General features: G+C 45.6%; 1 protein-coding gene across 2 annotated transcripts in view; it reads right to left on the bottom strand.

Annotated features, from left to right (window-relative positions):
- Positions 1–22,477, bottom strand: part of ATP9A (ATPase phospholipid transporting 9A (putative)) — a 133,255-nt gene that overhangs the window by 87,938 nt on the left and 22,840 nt on the right. The window contains exons 1-4 of one of the 2 annotated variants that reach the window (XM_059898515.1): positions 19,644–19,715; positions 18,560–18,704; positions 15,506–15,619; positions 7,759–7,867 (exon numbers count right to left, since the gene is read on the bottom strand). In XM_059898515.1, the coding sequence (XP_059754498.1) occupies positions 7,759–7,867; positions 15,506–15,619; positions 18,560–18,704; positions 19,644–19,645 (370 nt within the window). In that variant the 5' untranslated portion in view covers positions 19,646–19,715. Of the gene's footprint in view, positions 1–7,758; positions 7,868–15,505; positions 15,620–18,559; positions 18,705–19,643; positions 19,716–22,477 lie in introns of those variants that run through there. The other variant, XM_059898514.1, reaches the window with a different exon arrangement.

Raw genomic sequence — 22,477 nt, 5'->3', positions numbered from 1 at the left:
TTTGTGTGTGTCATCTACCCTAGAGATTCCTAAAACTTCTAGAAGCAGAGTCCAACCCATGGGCATGTGACCTGTGTATTCACATAGATCCCCTCACCCTTGGGTGAATGACCTACTGTTTTCATCTGCAAATTCTTAATAACTTTTAAACAAGCGACCCCGTATTTTCATTTTGCACTGAGTCCCAAAAATTACATAGCTGGTCCTGAACAGGAGTAATAACACCCATTCGCATCTTCTTTATAAAGTGCACAAGAAGATCCGGCCGTGGTCTAAGATCTGAAGCCAAAGAACTCCTCACTTTGCCCCGCAGACCTCTTTTTTCTTTTGGACCCTGTTACACCCAATCTCCAACCTCTAGGCTCTGGGATTCTTACATATCTTTGCAGAAACTCTACAGAAGTTGGGTAAGAGATTTTTCAAAGGTTAAGTGGCAGATTCTCTGCCGGCCACATCCTAAATCATAAAATGCCTTCTATAAAATAAATGCATCCCGTTCAGCTTTTGCCACTTCACCCAGCTCACCTCTGAGCTACAGTTTATAACGGGGAACAAACTTCCAATTACTAGAGCTGTTTATTTCTGCAGAGATGGACCCCCGAGCCTTTCATAAGCAAACCCATTGAGCCCAAACCATGCTTTTCATGGATGAGAGCTTCAGAATAAGGGCAGTTTGTCTATACTGCAGAGAGAAACCAGATGTTTCCCTTGAGTCGAAACAAGCAAATGACAATTCAGTCACACTGCAGAACAGCCCGAAAAAAAAAAAAAAAAAAAAAAAAAGAAGTAAATTCCGGAGCACTAGTACGTGTGGGCCAATTTTTTGACCTCCGAACACCTCCAGCTATACTTCTATTTTTCACTGTGCCTGCAGGACATTGATTGCCTTTGCAGGTCTTTAGCAGCAAGCTCCATGCACTAACCCTGGTTAATGTATAACTCTTTAACTCGCACTCTAATCTGACTGTGGCAGTGATGAGTTGTAAATTCTACAGCATGTGTACATTTCCTGGGCTTGACACGAAAACGCCCTGGCAGACCTGGCAGAGTTCATAGGTTGAAAGTTGAAATTTTCATATTCCGATCGGGTTGTCTGCATTCCCCAAAGCCTAAGAAAAGACTGTTATTTGAAAACAGGCAAAGGGTGGAAGAGTATTATTATAAATTCCACGGGCCACTTCCTGGGGCTTTTGTTTAAATTAGCGGGAACTTTAAAAAGAAAGGCTGAAGTTTAAATTTAACAAGTGTATACCCAACAGAGGCTTTTAAAATAAATACATAAATGGCCCTTCCCTGCTTCTGGTGCCCAATAATGATGAAATAGACCAACATCCCCGGCAGGGGGGAAATACCTTTTGGGAAAGATAACAGTGCAATTTGCATGTGAGATTTTTTTTTCAGGGTTTTTTGTTTTTTTTTTTTTAAATTAAACAATAGATCAGTTCACCAGCGATTTGTAATAAAGTCAAATTGAGTAGTTTGAAAGAATAAAAGGAACCTTATGGGTCTGAAATAACAAACTTCACATCTGTCAGAATTATGGGAAAGTGTTTGGCAAGACCTATTTTAAGACTTGTAAAAGCTAATGCTCTGAATCTTAATGAGGAAAGCCTGGGAAGGGGAATGCTTTGCTTACTGAGCTGTATTTGAGATCCTCAGTAAAGACCTTTGCAGTACTTCTGCGGCAGTAATATCAAAAAGACCATCACTGAGCAGATGCAAACTATTATACATAGAATGGATAAGCAACAAGGTCCTGTTGTATAGCACAGGGAACTAGATTCAGTACCCTGTAATAAACCATAGTGGAAAAGAACATGAAAAAGAGTATATATATACATGCAACTGAATCACTTTGCTGTACACCAGAAATTAACACAACATTGTAAATCAACTATACTTCAATAAAATAAAAATTTTTTAAAAGACCATCACTGTAACCCTCTTCTTTTAAAAAGTATAAAGCAGTTTTAGTGTTATCCTAAGTCTGAACAGAGTTCATACTTTGAAAACAAACAGTACTTGTGTTTAAGAATACAGCGTTTTCGTTTAGCTAATTATTAGCTAAACAACTCCCCATTAATGAACACGTTCCCTGCACTATCCTACCTTCTCCTGATGAACTCCAATGGAATACAACACCCTAAAAGAAACATATGTGTGTCCTTAGACCTCAAATCTTAGTCACGTTAATTGCAATCCTAAATAATGGTGCAAAGTGGATTTTGAACTAAATTGAAAAAAAGATATCACTCTCAAATGGAAGTGAGATCCTTGAGGTTATTCTGTAACTGGGAAAGGGTGAATAGAGCAGCACGGAGGAACAATCTGAAAAGAACTGGAGAAGAGGAAAGATATCCGTTCCGTTTTTTTACACCACATATGTACCAAAAAGCTGAAGATGAGAGGGATTCTCTCCATTTTGCACAGACCTTTGGCTTACGACTTACGGTTCACCATGTGCCCAGATGTCCCCAGCAGGAAAGAAGCATCAGCAATTGTGTTAATTATGCTTCTGTTTGCACTTTCCTTCAAGGCTAATTATCCACTTGCTTCATTTAGCCCTTGATCACAAGTTAGTCTGAGAAAACATTCCTGGTATGAAGACCCCTGGAATTCATCTGGTAAAAATGCAAATCCAACTGCCCTTACTACCTGTGATAAGCAAGGCAGATTCCCCCTCCAGAATTAAAGTTTTGGTTTGGTAAGGACAAGGATAAAGAAAAATAATTCCTTGACTAATTACTCTTTCCTGACCCAACCCAAATCTTTCAAGTAACAAAACAAAGTTTTGCTGGGTCTGTTACTACTTCAAGACCCTCTCTTCTTCGGCTTTGGTGTCTGCAGTGCCACTGAATGCTATTAATTTGGAAAGACAGCTCTACAATTAAAGTCATAGAATGCATAAAAGTCCAATAAGAACCTCTCAAGTCTCTGATCAGGTTAAATGTGGATTCCAAGTAGGAGGAGAGGGGATGCTTATTTATCTAAAAGCATCATTCCTACTTGGCTTTCAACAGTTTGTTCATCTCAGAATGAGGGGGCTGGATTGATTTCTTTGGACTCAGAAATGTGTTTTGTCCTACTGTACAGCAAAAGGAACTATATTCAATATCCTGTAATAAACCATAATGGAAAAGAATATGAAAAAAAATGCACATATATGTATAACCGAATCATTTTGCTATACACCAGAAACTAACACAACATTGTAAATCAACTACACTTCAATTAAAAAAAGTGTTTTAAAATGGACTTAAATCTAAAAGCCCTTCTGTAGCATATGTATTAAGGCTGAACGCCATGGCAATCATTGAGATATTCTATGGGAAAGTGTGAGCCTCAGCTCCAGGCACAGAGTGGAGCCTAGACTTATAGGCTAAGGTTTTACATTCAGACAAGCCAGAGTTCACATCAAGCTCTAGCTACATCATCTCAGACACAATACTTAACCTCTATGAGCCTCAGTTCCCCATAGGTAAAAGCTACCTCCATAAGGCTGTTTAAAATAATGACAGACCAGACCTTGTCCAGCACCTGGCTGGCTTATAGTAAGTAAATCTTTCTTTTTGTCTCTCCGGCTTCCCAATCTGGACAACGTTTTTCAAACAGTTCCAATGCCACCTTCTCCCTGTAGCATGCCTTGATTACAGATTCCTGGATCACAGAATAAGCTTTCCCAGAGTCTCAGGTCCTCACTGGCCAATATGGTTTTTTCTTCTATTTTCCCAGGAAGGAGAGGCTCAGGAAACAAGGCGGAATTGGGAAGAACAAGATGGAGCCAGAACCTGGGGTTCTGTACCCCACGCTTCTAGCCATCCCAGCCTGTGACCTTTGGAGAACTCTTTACCAGGAACACTTCACGGGCATGTGATTCCAGTAAAGGCACAGGGCCCTGCACTCAGAAGGGGCCATTACTTGGTTTCATGCTCTGCTGCCGCCATCTTGAATAATTTATGAACAGGGGCCCCAAGTGTTCATTTTGCATTCAGCACCACCAATCATAAAGCCAGTGCTGCTTCCTTCCAACCTCGAAGACTGAGGATGCAGGTCACCTCTTCCGGGAAGACATCCTCTGCTCCCCTCTGATGGGCTCCCATAACCTCCCATAACCTCTGGCTCATACCTCCATTAACTCACCCACCAATATTTAATGAACCCCTGCTACAATACCACCAGCACTGCCTTTCTTGGGCACAGACCAAATCCCAGCACAGCGCTAAATTTTTCTCATGCAAGAGTTATATTTACGGCAACTCTCTAAGGTAGGCACTATTATTATCCCCAATTTACTGACAGATTAAGGGATCTGTCCCCACAGCAAGGGAGAGGAGGCAGAAGCAGGACTCTTGAATCCAGGCAGAGCAGAAACTCAGAACCACTACTCTCCTCAACCACCAACCACTGTGCTCAGAACCACTTCTCTCCTCAACCACCAACCACTGTGCTCAGAACCAGGAACGTGGTGGTCACGAAAGGGGACATTCTTTATAAGGACCACAACACTCATGCCACTAAAGTATAACTACCAGTTACATTTTGTAATCATCCCCTTTACACGCCTGGATACCTTGCTGGACTATTAATTTCCCCAAGTCTCAGCCCCTCAAGTTTATCTCTGTAATACAGAAACCTAATCACAGACCTTGGAAAGTGATGGAGTTTCAAATATCCTTGAAGAATGAATAAAAGGTCATTTCTACATGTAGGCTAATTTTATTATCAATATTAAAATGCTTCAAATACTTCCTATTAAACTATGACAATTACATTAAAAACTAATCCATTGATGTGTTGTTTTGGACACACCTTGAATGAAATAAGATGATCTAAACCACTGGAAGCAGCAATTAAAAAAAAAAAAAAAAAATCATCCATTTTTTTCTCCCAATGGTGAATTTCTTATTTCCAGAGTTTTTAATTCACTTGTTTAAAATCAATTTTTTTTCTCCAGGTTCAAAACCTTTTCAATTCGATTAACACGATGCCTCTACAACTTTGGTAACATCCCAGGATCTGTGCCACTGGCATTCTTAAAACGACATAAATTCCTGCATTGTTGTGAATCTAATTTTGAGACCTGGAGCAAACACAAATTGAGGGACAAGCTGCAAAGTAACTGGCCTAAAACTGGCCTGTCCTTTTCAGAAATGTCAATGTCATAACAAAGAAATCCGGAGAACTCCGCCAAGTTAGAGATTAGGGAGAAAGGACAGCTAAATGCAAAAGGCAAACCTGTCCTGGTTCCTGGACAAGAAAAAAAAAAAAAAGCTATAAAAAAAATTTTAGGAACAAATGGTGAATTTTGAGTAAGAAGTATAGATGAGATTAATAGTAATGTAATGATAAATTTCCTGATTTTGTAATTATACTGTGTTATGTAAGGAGAACATCCTACTAGGAATTAAACGCTGATGCTGATGTATTTACAGGTTAAAAGGGAATAGTGTATGCAACTTAATTCTCGAAGGGCTTAGGGTGTGAGGGGAAAGATGAAAGAGCAAAAGCTTAACAACTGATGAATCTGGGTGAAGGCAAATAGGAGTTTTCCACATGATTTCTGCAACTATTTTGCTAGTTAGAAGTTATCACCCACCCCCCCCCCAATTATTTAACTGTATTAGTACAAGTACTGTTACTATTAAACAGGAAATGATGCAGAATGCAGATAAATATAATGGCTTATAATCTCATGATCAAGGACTTGATATTCTGGTTTCCAAACTTTTTTGAACTCCAAAAATAGTGTTGAAAAGTACATTTTAAGATGCCATGTGATAAAAAGAGAAAACAGTCCTGCGTGGACATACATATACCTATCTGTTTCCCTTTGCTTTTGAACTTACTAAATGAAGATCTTGGTGAAAAGCCTCACTCAAGAAAATATTATTAAATAATTGAACAGTAAGGTAAAAAAAAGGCTTCTTTCTCTTCCTCTCTCTGAAATCCTCCAGTTTGGGCTTCTTACTTTGGCCCTTCCCGCCAAAGTGTATCAAATAACTAACCTCCCCTCCGTCACTTTCTAAGCTGACAGTTTTCTTCAGTGCCATTTTGGGGCTTTCAAAACAAATTGCAGAGCCAGGGTCTGGGTTAATATTCAGAACTCTGCTAGGTCTTCCCCTACTGTTGGATTGGCATGACAATGGAAACCACGGGCCACAAAAGGAGACCCACAAAGGAAGACAAGTGTTTAATGCTACAGCCATCTGCCAGTTCTCCTCAGGATCTTTTCAAGAACGGAGGGAAGCTAAAGCAGGGGCTGAGAAGGGGGTCGGGTCTGCAGGGGAGGGCAGAAAAATCACTCACAGGAAAAGCAATTGCAATATGAAAAGAACCAAAGAAGGTCTGGAGCCTGGATGGCTGAATGAATGGGATCCCAGGGCCCCTCCTCCTGAGCTCTAAATAGACCCACCGCACCCTCTCCGATGGGGCTTTTGTCGGTTGCCAAGCATTTTAAATGTTATAGTCAGAATATGTTATTAAGGGAGGATTTAATATACACAAACCACAAAAAAACGTACTCCAGAGGGGTCTTCTGATTACCCACATGGAAAGCCCAAGCCACCTGCCTTTGCAAAGATTACGCTGGGTTTTCTTTCTTTAGGTAGCAAAACGTCCTAAATACAGTAGTTTAGCAATAATAAAGCATTTCTATACCAACTCTAAATCCCCCCTTCTCCCAGAGACTTGCAACTTTTTAAGACCACCAACTATGAAAATCTATTTCAATGCATTAAAACAAGATACTTTCATGCCCTCACAGGATTATACTTTTAAAAAAAATTTTGGAGCCTTAAATAAATTTCTCCAACATTTTTCCGGGAAGGAAAATTCTACTCAAACCCCTGAAACCACGGACGGACTGCTTCCTCCGAAGACTAACGCACTTAACATAAAGCAGTTCACAACCTGGCTGGCTGCAAGCTCCCTTGGGCATCTATCTTATCTCTTTCAGAATTCTCAATTTCCTGAAGGCAAACCACAGCTTTTATTCCCCTCAGCCGCTCCTAAAACATTATTAATCCCTGAATGGGATCAGTAATCTTCGGGAATTTTAGGTAACATTCTCTCAAGTCTGAATACAACCTTACAGGAAATCTAGGTAGAATCTGTTGGTGGAAACATAAGTCGACATTGGCTGGGTTGTTTTGTGGGTTCTCAACGGTGTGTTTGAGCAGGTTTTTAAAATTCCACCATTTCAAAAATTCAAATTAAAGGTTACCTAGTAATTTCTCTTTGGGTCAGATTTAGTCACTCTTCACTCTTCCGTTTTGAGGATTTATAAGATGCCTTCAAAGAAACCTTCACAGATGCAGCTTTTATTATGTTAAGTCTGGTGCCTTCTTAAAAACTCACATTGCAAAGTTGTAACATTAGTTTTGTAATGTTGAAAGAGTATCTTTTAAAGCTGCACTGCCTTGGAACCTCGTGTGGGAGGATGCCAAGTGCACAGAATTAAATTCCAGTTTGATGAGGCACAAGTCAGATGACAGGACTGGCTCTACGAGGGCAGTGGCAGCCCAGGGATGCGGCCGGAGTAACCCCAGGCCCTGGGGCAGACGCTGGCCTCCCTGGTGCCGGCAACGAGTGACTGTCCTGCCACGGGGCACCTGCACACCCGCCGGCCCCGGGGCCTTGAACTCTGCTCCCTGACTGTCAGCGGCCCATGATTGAGTTGCAACCCTGTGGGCCACACACCCACCCCTGCACCGGGGGCCCTGCTGCAGGAAGTGGCCCCACTGGGGCCAGGAGGCTGACCTCTCGCTGTGAGCCGGCTGTAGACCTGCGAGTTGACTTCCTTGTCTCGTATGTAGCATCGGATCTCCTCCACCGCCTCTCGGATGATGGTGACGGCCAGCACGAAGCCCTGCACCGAGACAGAGAGAGGGTGAGCCCTGGTGGAAGTCACCTTCCTCTCCTGGGGCCGGGGACAGAAAAGGCCAGAGGCCACTTGAGGGCAGCAGGGCAGGACCTGCTAATTATTCCAAGTGCAGAAGCCCCAGCAAGCCCACTTCTCTGAATCTCATGCACCGGAAAAACTCTCACTGACACACACGTGTACAGGGACGTCCCCAGTCACCACCGCCACAGGGTTCCTAAGAGTGAAAAACACAGAAACCCCAGAACCGTCCGTCCACAGGTGAGGGCTGAGTGATGGTGACCTCTGACGTCTGCATCTCACTCGCCACGTGCCAGGTGCCATTCGAAGTGCTTTCCAGCCCTTAGTGCCGATCGTGGCTGAGATCACCACACTCACTACCCATGAAGAAACTGAGACACACAGAGGCTGAATAATCTTGCCCCTAAGTGATAATGCAGGGAATCTAGTTCCAGAGTCTTAACTGCCACAATGTTCTCCCTCTGGAGAAACTTGGGTAGGTGGAACCAGTAAGATGGGCCACCAGGACCCAAAGTGAAATGCATCCCTGTTTGTATTGACCAGTCAGTAGGGAAATCAACTTTCCGGAACATAACAATGTAACACTGTTCAAATAAACACCAACAAAGATTCTCCTATACTGCTAAAGATTTTCCACTTTCCTCAATTACTGTTAGATTCCTCTGCAAGGTAGGGGGCTAAGATGGGATGGGGACTTCAGTCTTTCCTGTAATGTTTTAAACTTCTATAAAGAAAACATACTAAAGTATTAATTGCCTAAGTACACACTCATAAAAAGAAAATTTTAAACTGCCCTACCTTCCCAAGTCAGATACCCCAACTCATAAAACCTGGTACAGAGGTTATACTCACAGCTATGTGAGTCACCCATATCTAGAATCTATTTTCATCTAGATTCTTCCTCTTGTATCAATAAAGGCAAGAACCGTCATTCATTTTTTCTTACAAAATACACTTGTCACCCCTCCTTTTAAAGTCTTTTTTTTTTTTTTAAATGCAGAGAGCACAATCGCCCCAAGGTTAGCAGTAGTGAATTCTTTGAGGCTTTCATTTTCATACTGTTTAGCCCATGCGATATATTAAGTTCGATTCAAAGGACTTCAAATCTCTTATGTAAATTTAGCCAGAGATGGGCTGCTTTGTGAAACTCCTCCAAAGGCCCACACATCTTTACAATCAAAGGATTACTCCTGTTTCCACTCAGATGTAAAGTACACACTGAAGCCAAAGCAAAACTGGTACATTTCAGAAAAAAATGCATAACCAGACCACATACAGAGGTGAGAGAAAACCCGTTCTGGAAAAGCAGGGCCCGGTTTGCAGAATCCCCACCCCCTCCCCCAGGCTGCTGTTTTGTTCTGGGCCAGAACCCACGTTTTTATTGTTTGTTTTTTCAAATGTTCCAGTTTCTATTTCTCTCTGCGTGGGCCTGGCTAAATCCCATTGATGTTAATGGGAAGTGTGTGCTCATTACAAAGACAGGAGGCACTAACCTCCCTGCTACAAATAAATACTGCCTCCTAAGTCACCGTATCTATGACTCTCCGGGGACACACACACACACACACACACACACACACACACACACACACACACGGTCCTCATCAATCCCAGGGGACGTGCCACGTCTTAAACTAGAAACTGCTTTACAAAGAGCTGCAAATGTAGTCCAGAAATAAATTCTACCCGTCCAACTTCGGAGGTCCTTAAGAGCCACACATACCGAGAAAGAGGCTTGAATGGGAGTGGGGGGTTTTCTGAGCTTGTAAGGAAATCAGAGGTGGTGACGGTGAACAGACACGAAATTCTGAAGGTGCCAAGACTCTTCTATAAGGTTGTATGTCAAAAATGGATTTACTAAAGCAAAATTATGAGAGAAATCAGAAAAGCCGTTCCCTCTGGTTGGGGAGGGGGCTGACTGGAGAGGGGCAAGAGGGAACTTTCCGGGGTGATGGAATGGTCTTGACCGAGGTGGTGTTGACATGGGTACTGACAAATGTCAACACACAGTGAACTGAAAACTTAGTATCTGTGCATTTTATGGCATGTAGATCCCATCTTAATGACAAAAAAAAAAATCTAGATTATTTGGTCTTCATACAATTTTATGGATTATTTCGGCTGTCTCCTGAGGAATTTCTCCCTCTAACATATTACTATCAAGAAAAAAGTTACCAAAAGCTAAAACGTAATCCGCACAATGAACGATGGCACTAGTACCAGAATTTTTAAATTAAAATGAGAACATTTCCCGAGAATGTTCTATGTGTCAGGAGCTATTTGAAGCATTTTACTTGCTGTACTTCACTGAACCTCCCAACAAGCCAAGAGAGTAGACATGATCGCCCCTATTTTATAGGTGAGGAAACTGAGGCTCAGAAAAGCTTGTGCCAATTACACAGCTTCTCAGAGAAGTTGCAGCAAGAGCTCAACCATCTGGCCACACCGCCCCCATTTTGAACCACTGAGCTCACGGCTGGGTTTGAAATGAGAGGACTCTCAGGGTGGTTGGAGACATTTCAAAATGTACTTTAGCCAAGAACGGGAAATTGATTCTCTACATAAAAATCTAGGGGATTTAGGGGAAATCAGCTACAGTCTCCTAGAAACAGATGCTACCTAATTTGTCTGACCCCAAACTCCCTTCTCGGCAGCCCCTGGAAAGAGAGGAAGAACTTGTACAAGACAAGCATCTCCTCCTGTCTCTGAACCATCACAGGAAACTTCGGCTATAAAAGGGGTCACAAGCTAGTGAGAAACCTCAGGACTGGGACTTCCCTGGTGGCGCAGTGGTTAAGACTCCGTGCTCCCAATGCAGGGGGCCCAGGTTCAATCCCTGGTCAGGGAACTAGATCCCACACGCGTGCCACACTAGGAGTTCGCATGCCACAACTAAGGATCCCATGTGCTGCAACTTAGAGGCCGGCAAGCTGCAACTAAGGAGCCTGCCTGCCACAACTAAGACCCAGCACAACTAACTAACTAAATAAATAACCTCAGGACTGCCAGAGGCTGCTGGTAACCCACTTGTCTGCTCTCTACAGCCAGAGTCCCAGGGAAACCAGGTGATTCAGCTGCTTACATTGGAAGTCAGGCCTTCTGGCTTCTCCTGGAAATTCCGAGCGTCATTTCAGAGAGGAAACTGGGCTAGGACTGGGGTCGGGCCCTCTTCTAGAAGGGCGGCAGCCCTCCAGGTCAGCCCGGCCCCCACGGTTCACCCCATTGCATTTCCTGAGACCCTGGAGTCAGCATCACCGGTGCCAATGTACAGAATACATACTAGGAACAGAAAAGGGTAGAGTGCCTACCATCAAGTTGCGTTCAACACTTTGATCCTCGGTCACCAGCCCCAAGAACCAATGTGGCCTCCCCCTGTGGAGGGAGCAACTCTATTCTGAATGGTTTCAAACACCCTGAATGCACGTTTGATCTATGTAGTTTCCTATACCTTTCCAACTTCCATAGAGGCACACTGAGGTGACTTAAGACAGAGGTCTCGGCACATAAAGATAAAAAACACTTAAAAGAATAAAAGGCAACCTCCAGCTCCAAAGATAAACACTAGCTTCGGTGAAGAACCTTCCAGACCTCCATGTATTTACATGCACAAGTGTGCAAAAACACTTCTTGTGGGGGAGAGGGTCATAAAAATGGGAGTATGCTGTCCATGTTATCCTGCAACTTACTTTTTTCATGCAAAGAAAAACATGAGTCACATCGTGTCGTGTCAACATCACTGGAGTGACTTCATCATTCCTGACTCCGGGGCAGCATTCCATAGTTTTGCTGGACCAGCGTTCAGGTAACCACCGATGGACATTTGTTTGCTTCCAGTGTCTGAGTAACATACAGCATGCTGCAAAGAATATCCTCGTACACACACCCCACACACATCCCAAAGCCTTTTCTGACATTCCAAAGCCCAGTCCTTAGGAAAAGAAAATGAGTGCCCGTCTCTGTGGGGCTTCACATCCTCTCCACATCCTAGCATGATCTCAAGCAAGCTCCTTATTCTCCTTTGCCCCATGTTCTTGTTTATCGAGTGAAGAATCTTTTTTCTCTACCAGTCTGATTTGCCTGCAGTCCATGGGAATCTCCAATAACCACTGTGGAAGAATTCGATAGAGCTGATCTCGTTTCCAACCCCACTATTTCTCCTGCATAATTCCATCTTCTCTGAGTCATACACATGACTCTTGGTTAACAGAATGAAAAACTTATGCCAAAGATGGCCAAAGTTCCCTCCCCAACACACATGCCAATGCCAACGTGAACAAGGTTGTAGGGATGCTAGTAGGTCTGCACCCCAAAAATCGTTTGGACGATGGGCTTATATGACAGGCTGGGCAGATGAATACCTCGAGGGGAGGGAGCACAGACCAGATATCATGCTTGAGATGGTAAAGACAGGGAGAGGCGGGGACACACAGCTGCCTTCTCGAACACCTTGGGATCCAATTGCATTTACATAATACATACTTTACTATAATGTAAGATAGAGTGTATGTAAAACAGGCACGTGTAAGAAGAGACTGAAAGGAAACAGACCACAAACATAGATGGGGCATCTCAGGAGGTGGCCGCACAGGTAGGGATGTTTGCTGTGCTGCTTCTCCTTCAAATTTTTCTCCAAAAATAATGAGTCCCGGGGGACTTCCCTGGTGGTCCAGTGGTTAAGAATCCGCCTTCCAATGCAGGGGACATGGATTCGTCCCCTGGTTGGGGAACTAAGATCCCACATGCCGCGGGGCAGCTAAGCCCTCGTGCTGCAACTACTGAGCCCGTGCACTCTGCAGCCTGCGCCGCAACTAGAGGGAAGCCCACGCGCCGCAACTAGAGAAGCCCGCATGCCGCAATGAAGACCCCGCATACTGCAACTAAGACCCGACGCAGCCAAATAAATAAATATTTTTTTTTAAAAAAGAATGAGTCCCTTTGTAGAGTCCCTTCGTAGTTGATAAAGGAAAAGAAAAATGAACAGAGGCCGTTTTGCAGGCAGTAAAGCAGCAAGATCTGGGGTTTGGGGAGAACCCAACAGACAAGATTTGAGAGGTGGGATCTGGTCATCCCACACTCCCAGTCGAGGGTTCCTGAGCCCAGAAGGCACCAATATGAGGTACCAAGGAACCCCCTACAGCCTCAAGCAGAGCAGAGACTGCAAACCGGCAGCCTGCAGACAGACCACCAAGAGAAGGGGTGTGCCCACTCCACACAATGCTTTAACATTTTGTAAATGAGTTAGCAATGTTTGAAAATCAAGGGAAAGAGATGCTGGAAATTAGAAAAAAATGATTCAGCACTGTGTATATCTTGTTACCATTTTTCTAAAAAGGAGCGTTGGGGGTTTCCCTGGTGGCGCAGTGGTTGAGAATCCGCCTGCCAATGCAGGGGACACGGGTTCGAGCCCCGGTCTGGGAAGATCCCACATGCCGCGGAGCAACTAGGCCCGTGAGCCACAACTACTGAGCCTGCGCGTCTGGAGCCTGTGCTCCGCAACAAGAGAGGCCGCGATAGTGAGAGGCCAGCGCACCGCGACGAAGAGTGGCCCCCACTCGCCGCAACTAGAGAAAGCCCTCGCACAGAAATGAGGACCCAACACAGCCAAAAATAAAATAAATAAAATAAAATAAAATAAATTAAAAAAAAAAAAAGCGTTGGGGAGCAGGGAAAAGACAAGATTTTTAAATTTAATGTTGTATGTCAATTATACTTCAATTTTTAAAAATTATGGTAAATGGCAGAAGCCAGTCCAGAAAAAGTTTATTCATTGTTTGTAAACTTTGGAAGAAGGAAAAAGAAATGAATGACAGTGTTCTGGGGGTGGAACTGGATAAAAGGGAGACTTTTCATGAAGTACCTTTTTACACGTTTCCTGAATCATGTGACTGTATTACCTTTCAAATAACTATACTTTAAAAACGTAATCAGTAAAAGGCAGGGTGATAGATGATATTTTATACACATTACACATTTAACCTTTCTTAAATAACTGACTTACAGTTTGACTTTATATAGGTACGTAGCAAACTGCTGTGGAACTAAAAAAAACTAAATAAAATTAGGGTATTTCCGGTAAAACTCTGAAGTTTCTACCTCTTGGGCCTGGCAACTCTGGGTCCATGTTTGCAGCTGATGGAACAAAGCAGCATCTTCTGCTTTGAGATGGGACACGAGCCCCCCGCTTCTATCAGCCTGGCCTCTGAGTTAGCGACACTCACTGTGTAAAAGCACACACCCTGACGCAGACAGCAATGTCTGTTATCCCAACATCCTACCTCACCCACAAATGACTCAGAGCAGAAAAGAACGATTCCCGCATCCCAAAAGCACCTCCACCGCTTGTGTGGAAGAAATAAGCCCCCCTCCTCTTCCCAGGGCTGGAACTGCTGACACGACCTGTCTGATTAACGCAGCGCTGATGGCGTGTGGACCCCGCTCCCGGGGCCCGTGGCGCCCACTCACTCTGCTCCCTAAGCGCCTGTGCACCAAATCCTTACCGTCCAAAAGAATGTGTGTTTTTGTTTCCTTAAGGAGGAAACATCTTTTCTACTTTAACAATCTTCTCCCAGTGAAAAATTTAACAAGATTTGTGAACAGAGAATCCGAGTGTTCCTTCCGAGCCCTGCGTAACGAAAAATAATTATATTTCATAATGTCTCTGGAGGAAAAGAAATGCCAGTTTCACCCTCTCTGTGCCCCAGACGCGCTGGGCTTCTTTCTGTCCTTCAAATACTCTAAGCATGTGCTGAACACAGGGCCTTTGCACTGCTGTTCCCTGAACCCGGGATCCTCCCACCCTCCTGCTTTTCTTCCCATCACCTCCTCAAGAGGCCTTTCCCGGCCACCCTGGCTAAGACTGCCCCTCCACATCTCCCACCTTCATCCACTCAACAAATACTAACTGTGCCTGGGATGCCCCATTTGCCCTATGACCTTCTACTACCTTCACAGCAGTTTCACAACTTGAAACAATTACGCTCAACTGTTTATCATCTGTCCCCACTGAAAGTCAACTCCGCGAGGGCAGGAATTTTCCTACGTTTCAGTCACTGCTGCATCCCCAGTGCCCAGCACCGTGCCTGGCACACAGCAGGTGCTCAATAACCATTTCCAGAAAGGCAGGAAGAAAGAAAAGACGGCACAAGAAGGATGGAGGGGCGTCGGGTCTGTCACCCTCCATACACACCAAAGCACAGAATCTGTTACTCTGTCAACCCTGCACGCTGAAGTAGTCTACATAATAAACAGAAAACAATTCAAAGAGCACAATGCACAGAGTCGGAGGCTCTGTCTTTCTCATGACCGCTGTGTGCCAGAGCCTAGAACCGAGTGATTCATGATAAGCATGCAAAAAATATTTGCTGAAACAAGGAAAGACTGAACAGCTGACGGACAGAAGGAATGAGTAGCCCAGGCATCACTACGGTTGATCCTGGCCGTGGGAGAAACGGGGCTCCACCATGAAAACCTCAGGGGTTCCCCGCGTGTTGGCCTGAGGGTGTCCTCTCCCTTGAAAGGCCGAGTCCCATTCCAGGTGCTTGGAGGACAAAGAACCTCTGCTGCCCAACCTCTGATGTTACTGAACGGGCGACCCGACTGACTCACCAGGGGAACCCAGTAGGTGTACAGTGCTCCCAATCGCATTTCGGGGACGAACTGGGAGCAGGCGAGAAGTAGGAAGTAGAGGTTGAAGAAGTATTTGAACTGGTTAAACAGCACCTGGAATGGAGAGAGAGGAGAAAGAAGACACTTGAGGCTGGTCTGATGCAGCTGGGCGGGCTTAGAGGGGGATGGGTGACATTTCAAAACACTCCCCGAGAAGAACACAACTCACATGGTACCTGCACATACGGTTTACACACCTCTACATGTTGTATAGGAAAATACACCTGGGTGACGAAAACATAATTTGTCAAAGTAAAGAAGCAAATGATACACGTGGCAATTATAAACACCAGATTCAAGACAGTGGGGACCTCCAGGCAGGGAGGGTATTCTGGAGGCTTCGGCTATAGTTGTGAGATTTTATTTCTTAAACTTTTTTTTTTTTTAAATTTATGGCTGTGTTGGGTCTGTGCACGGGCTTTCTCTAGTTGCGGTGCACGGGTTTCTCATTGCGGTCGGTTCTCTTGTTGCGGAGCACGGGCTCTAGAGCACAGGCTCAGTAGTTGTGGCACATGGGCTTAGTTGCTCCGCGGCATGTGGGATATTCCTGGACCAGAGATCGAACCCGTGTCCCCTTCATCGGCAGATGGATTCTTAACCACTGCGCCTCCAGGAAAGTCGGAAACTTTTTTTTTCCTATTTTTTGGCCACGCGGAGCAGCACGTGGGATCTCAGCTCCCCGACCAGGGATCGAACCCACGCCTCCTGCAGTGGAAGTGCAACGCTTTAACCAGTGGACCACCAGGGAAGTCCCTTCTTAAACTATTTTGTAAGTACAGGAAAGGCCACTCAAAATGTTGTTGAAGAGGTTTTAGTGGGAAATGCTTATGCTGTAAGACTGAATCAAACGAGTGAGATAAATGGATATCTCCATGGTATGATCTCAGCGCCATACAATAACTATAGCAGAATTTCATCCCATGTGGCAGGAGGGTTCTGGCAGAGTTTCAACTGCCCCCACATGCCCTCGAAGTGACACTGATCCCCCGACTCATTTTGGCCATTGGGCAACGAACAGAAATGACGTGTCCCTTCGGAGCACTGTCCGGCCCCTCGCTCTTGCCCTGCCATGGAGACGTGGGTGCCCACGTATTCCAGATGGTGTAGCTGTGAGATGGAGGAGAACGGCCTGATCTGCCTCAGAATTTCCATGAACGAGAAATAAACTTTCACTTGACTTAAGATACTGAGCTTGTGACTTCCCTGGTGGCGCAGTGGTTAAGAATCCACCTACCAGTGCAGCAGACATGGGGTCGATCCCTGGTCCGGGAAGATCCCACATGCCTCGGAGCAACTAAGCCCGTGTGCCACAACTACTGAGCCCACGTACCACAACGACTGAAGCCCACGCACCTAGAGCCCATGCTCCGCTAAGAGAGAAGCCACCGCAATGAGAAGCCCACGCACCACAACGAAGAGCAGCCCCTACTCGCCACATCTAGAGAAAGCCTGCGCGCAGCAACGAAGACCCAACGCAGCCAAAAATTAATTAATTAATTTTTTAAAAAAGATACTGAGCTTTAGGGGGCTGGGGGAGGGGGGTAAGCCAGGCATCAATAAATGAACTCAAAATCACCCTTAAAAAAACATTCCGGTTGACCTTAAGCTACAGTGTAAGTTATTTGCATTTCCATGTTCTCCCTCAATAAATCAAACAGTGATTTTTTTTTTCTTCCAGCTTTGGAACTGATTGCTGCTGCTGCTTCTGAAGTCAGTCAGTGTATTTTGGAGGCCACAGTAGATAAAAATAGATGTTTAACTTAAGGGTGTTTTAGGGGGAAGGTTTTCAGAGTACTTGTCCGTGGATTTGTGTTAGTTAACGAACAAAAGGGATGACTGCAGAGTAAAATACTACACAAAACATTAGCAAACATGTTAATACAGGGCTTCCCTGGTGGCGCAGTGGTTGAGAATCTGCCTGCCAATGCAGGGGACACGGGTTCGAGCCCTGGTCTGGGAAGATCCCACATGCCGGGGAGCAACTGGGCCCGTGAGCCACAACTACTGAGCCTGTGCGTCCGGAGCCTGTGCTCCGCAACAAGAGAGGCCCGCACACCGTGATGAAGAGTGACCCCTGCTTGCCGCAACTAGAGAAAGCCCTCACACAGAAATGAAGACCCAACACAGCTAAAATAAATAAATAAATTTATTTAAAAAAAAAAAAAAAAAAAAATGTTAATACAAATTCTCTCTGGATGGCAGTGGTAAAATTTACCTTTAAAAAAAAATTCTCTACACTTTTATCTCCCAACTTTCCTGTTCCAAATATGTGTTTCATGATAATGAGGGGTGGGGGGGAATGTAAGCACTGATTTTTTTTTAAAATAAATTTATTTATTTATTTATTTTTGGCTGCGTTGGGTCTTCGTTGCTGCGTGCGGGCTTTCTCTAGCTGCGGCGAGCGGGGGCTACTCTTCGTTGTGGTGTGCGGGCTTCTTATTGCGGTGGCTTCTCTTGTTGTGGAGCACGGGCTCTAGGCGTGTGGGCTTCAGTAGTTGTGGCACGCAGGCTCAGCGGTTGTGGTTCGCGGGCTCTAGAGCGCAGGCTCAGTAGTTGTGGCGCACGGGCTTAGTTGCTCCATGGCATGTGGGATCTTCCTGGACCAGGGATCAAACCCGTGTCCCCTGCATTGGCAGGCAGATTCTTAACCACTGCGCCACCAGGGAAGTCCTCTCCTGATTTTTTTTTTTTTTTTTTTTTTGTAACAAAGCTACGTCCTCAAAATATCTTTTTCACTCTCAGGCCCAACACACCAAATAAATGTGAAGTTATTCTAACCAATCAAACGGAGTCTCACAGCCTTGCAGACAGAAGGCAGCCCCCTTCCAGGTGCTCAGGACCAGGGAAGATGAATGGCCAGTGGCTGAGGTGACATGGAAAAGACACGGGGTGTTCACAAAATCTGCCACAGGGACCTCAGTCTTCTATGACTGGTACCACTGCATACATTTGGTGTAGGAAGAAGAAAACAATGTTGCCCCTGGCCGTACGTACCCCAGGCAAAAAGGTGAAGAAGTTGTACTTCTGATTGTTGATGACGTTTCGAGGGTATCTCTGGTCCCTCTTCTCGGGGTGCCCCAACCAGACCGTGCGGGGCCTGGGCTCCCCTGCACCACAGCATCTCAGCCACTCGCAGCACCTGCGGGAAAGACACGCCCACACCGTCAAGGCCACGCCCACACCCATCCGCTCTGCCCAGAATGTCTTTCTCTAAAGCATCTTCACTGGGTCAGAACCGCAGCCCCATCTGGGGCTTCATCCTTCAATGAGAGGGGAAAACACAGCTGAGGCGTCTAAGAAGCTGTGGTCCAAATCAAAGATGCTTTGTCCCCAAGCCCAAATTATTTCAAAAAGTAGGATTCGTTTCTAAAATAAGATTTAAGTTAAAAAAGTAAATACAGAGCAACAAGTACTGTTATCACTTTGACATTCTGCAGGTGAGATAGGAAAGCTCAGGACAGCTGAATAAAGCACCCGAGTTTGCCAAGATGTGAGAAACAGCTGAGTCTGGCCTTGAACCAGGTCCGACTTATTCTAAAACCCAGTGTCTTCCCACCCCACATGCTATCAAGGGTGCTGGTCACTCCAAGATTACTATACAGAAAGAGAAGGGAAAGAACCTCCTTCCGCACTCGGCTCTACTTTTTAGCAACACGCTGGAGGAACACGCCAGGAAGACGATGGTGACTCGGCGCCCCGCATAACCTGGAGGCAGGCCAGCGTGCCAGCTGCAGGCGAAGTGACTCCAAGGGCCGCCCCCAGAGGGCAGCTCACCAGGCACGCCCGCCCTCAGGTCACCTGTGTGAAGCCAGGGACATCTGCCTGGCTCTGGCAAAACTAAGCTGCTCTGAGACACACTCATGCCAAAAAAAGGCAGCCCATCCTTCAGGAGAGGCTGTAAACAGGCATTCTGAGAATTACGAGCATTCCTAAGTCCTTGCATGGAAAGACCCCAGGCTGAACTGTTCACCTCCCCGCCCCCCCCCACAGGCTGGGAGGAAGGAACCCCAGCCCTACCAGCCCCCTGAGATGCTGCCAGCTGAAGGCAACCCATCCAGACATGGCCATGATGACTTACATAATCACTTGTCACCTGCGGACCCACCGTCTCCCCCTCCTCCTGCGGGCCAGGCAGGCCCTGCCCAGGTACTGGGGTGCAGAGCTGAGCACACACAGTCCCTGGGCATCGGGACTCTAAAGATTAGCAAGCCTGCAAGTTGCCTGCTCAGATGCTCAAAATTTCCATGATGAAACACGATGCTCTTTCTTAAAAATAGCATCCTGGTTCCGGTAAACTAGTGCTAGGGCCGGGGCGGGGAGGATGGTGGTAGCTCTCATGAGGACGGGTTTCACTTCTAATAACTCATTCGTGTTGGCGAGAGACACATACAGAAACCTTGAGGTGTCCAACCCCATTCCTGCTCTTGGGTGTGCGTCACCCAAGCTGGCCATCCGTGGACGCAAAGCACTGAAGGAGGGAGGGAGGGAGGGAGGGAGGATGCATTTGACGGAAGCACACCCTTCAATCTGCAGTATAGCTACCCATGGTCACTGACTTTTCCGTGAACCAGCCAGTCTCTCCCCATCCTAGAATAATCCTGTAATGACGACTCCCAGAGCTGAACGTTTCTAATGAAAGCTGAAGAATGGATTTAAGAGAATGACATACTGTCAGGCTGTTTATGAGTTTTGCCTGTTTTGTCCTAGCAGAAGGTTCCGCACGGCAAGCTACCAAGTCGATCTCTCCGTGACTTAACCTGCAGGCGCGCGTGCGCGGGGGCGGGTCATTCAGGGCGGCCCGTGCGTGGTAGCAAAGACTGGAACCGAACCGTACCTAACCGGTCATCAGAGGGGCGCTGCTCAAATAAGCAGGGAACAGCCATACAATGGAATGCTCAACAGTCTTTGAAGAAGGAGATAGAGCTGTATGCGCTAAATAGCCCCATTTGCAAGATACGCTAAATCAGAAAGGAGCTGAAAGGTGTGTCCAGGATGCCATTCTTTGCATGAAAGCAAGAGAGTAACGTGCAGGCTACGCTTGCCAATGCAGAAAACCTCCATGACAGCTGACACCACCAGCTTCCTTTGGGAAGGAGGGAGTAGGGGGCGCCTTTTCCTACTTATTCTTCCGTCACATTGTACGTATATTACCTATGGGACTAAATGTGCATTTCTTTTTTTTTTTTAAGCTAAGTCCATAATAGTAAGCATTTATTAAGTGCTCATCTGGTCCAACTATGGTTCCAGTTCCTGTGGGGACCTAACTTTGGAACAGGATCCTTCCCTTCTACTTCCTCACAATCTCATTGCAACAAAGGGTAAGCACTTGGCACATGGTAAAATAAGGACTTTGTGTCACCTGAGCCCAATGTAACTAGCCCCAAGCCCATCTCATTTAATCACCTTGATTGTCACCTTGTTTATTCACTTTCTACCTGCACTGGATATAAGCTGCACACTTTCAATGACTTTTAGGTCAATAGTATTTACTGAGTATCTAATAATAACAATAATAAGACAAGTGATCATTGCTCCCTTTTTGTCACACATTCATTCACCTAGAATGTCCTGTGCACTCACAGGATGCAGGCCCTCACCTAGGGCATTCAACAGTGAGCAAGATAGACAAGGTCCTCCTCCCATGGGGAGGAAGAGACACAGTAGACAGCTATCCAAAATAAAATAAGGTATGGGATAAGAGGAGTGGGGAAGGGGTGTGGCTCCGGGAGACCGGGTGGTCAGGAAGGCTGGGGTGACAGTCGAGCTGAGTGACAAGAAGAAACATCCACGCAACCAGGCAAGGAAGTGCCATCTAGGCAGATCAGAACCGCAAGGGCAAAGATCCAGAGGTAGGAAGCAGTCTGACACACATCTGCAGGGAAAGAAGACTAGTGTGGCTGGAATGCACCGAACACGGGGGAGAGGGTAAAAGATGACGTCGGAGGAGAAGGAGGGGGCAGACGACACAGGGCCTTGTCACCAGGGCAAGGAGTCTGGATTTTACTCCATCCACAGTGGGGATCACTGAAGGGTTACAAGCACAGGGTAGCATGATCTAATTTTTTTTTTTTTTGGCCATGCCTCACGGTTTGCAGGATCTTAGTTCCCCAACCAGGGATCAAACCCATGCCCCCTACAGTGGAAGCACAGAGTCCTAACCACTGGATGGCCAGGGAACTCCCGATTTACATTTGTTTAAAGGTCCTTCTGGCTTCTGAGCAGAGAAGACACTGCCGTGGGCAAAAGGAGAAACAGGTAACAGGTGTGAGGCTTCTTTGGGGGATGGTGAAGTGTTCTAACATTGTGGTGATGGCTGCACAACTCAATGAATACACTAAAAATTGCTGAATTATATACTTTAAAGAGGTGAACTGCAGGGTATGTAAACTATATCTTAATCAAGCTGTACATTAACCAAAAAAAATTGGAAACAGAAGGATCATTTAGAAAGCTGTTGCCGTCATCCAGGCAAGCAAAGACTAGGGTGGTGGCAGTGAGGGGTGATGAGAAAGATACAGATTCTCAAAATGTTATGGATGTAGAAGTGTATTCTCTTTAAAAAATAATGTCTTACTTCACTTAATGTTCACAACAATCCTACATAGTATTTACTAGCATCATCCCCATTTTCATGATGGATAAACTGAGGCCCAGAGAGGACTCAGTTACCTGCTCAAGATCTACTGCTACATCAGCTCCATCTACTACCGAGTGGTGGAAGCAGACTTTAAGGCCAGGTCTGTCCGATCCAGATCCTGAGCTAAGAGCCTGAGAGTACCCTGCACAGCCATTAACAGCCCCATCGGCACAATTATTTCACAGCCCTATTTTTTTTTCTAGTCTCTCTTCATTACATAAAATTGGAAAGATCCTCAGGGGCCACAGAGAGTGAGGGCTCTCAGGCTGCTCAAA

This window comes from Balaenoptera ricei, chromosome 15 (assembly GCF_028023285.1).
Source record: "Balaenoptera ricei isolate mBalRic1 chromosome 15, mBalRic1.hap2, whole genome shotgun sequence".
In the NCBI taxonomy this organism is placed as follows: domain Eukaryota; kingdom Metazoa; phylum Chordata; class Mammalia; order Artiodactyla; family Balaenopteridae; genus Balaenoptera; species Balaenoptera ricei.
The sequence above is the reverse complement of the archived record's forward strand: the minus strand, read 5'-3'. Positions and strand labels throughout refer to the sequence as shown.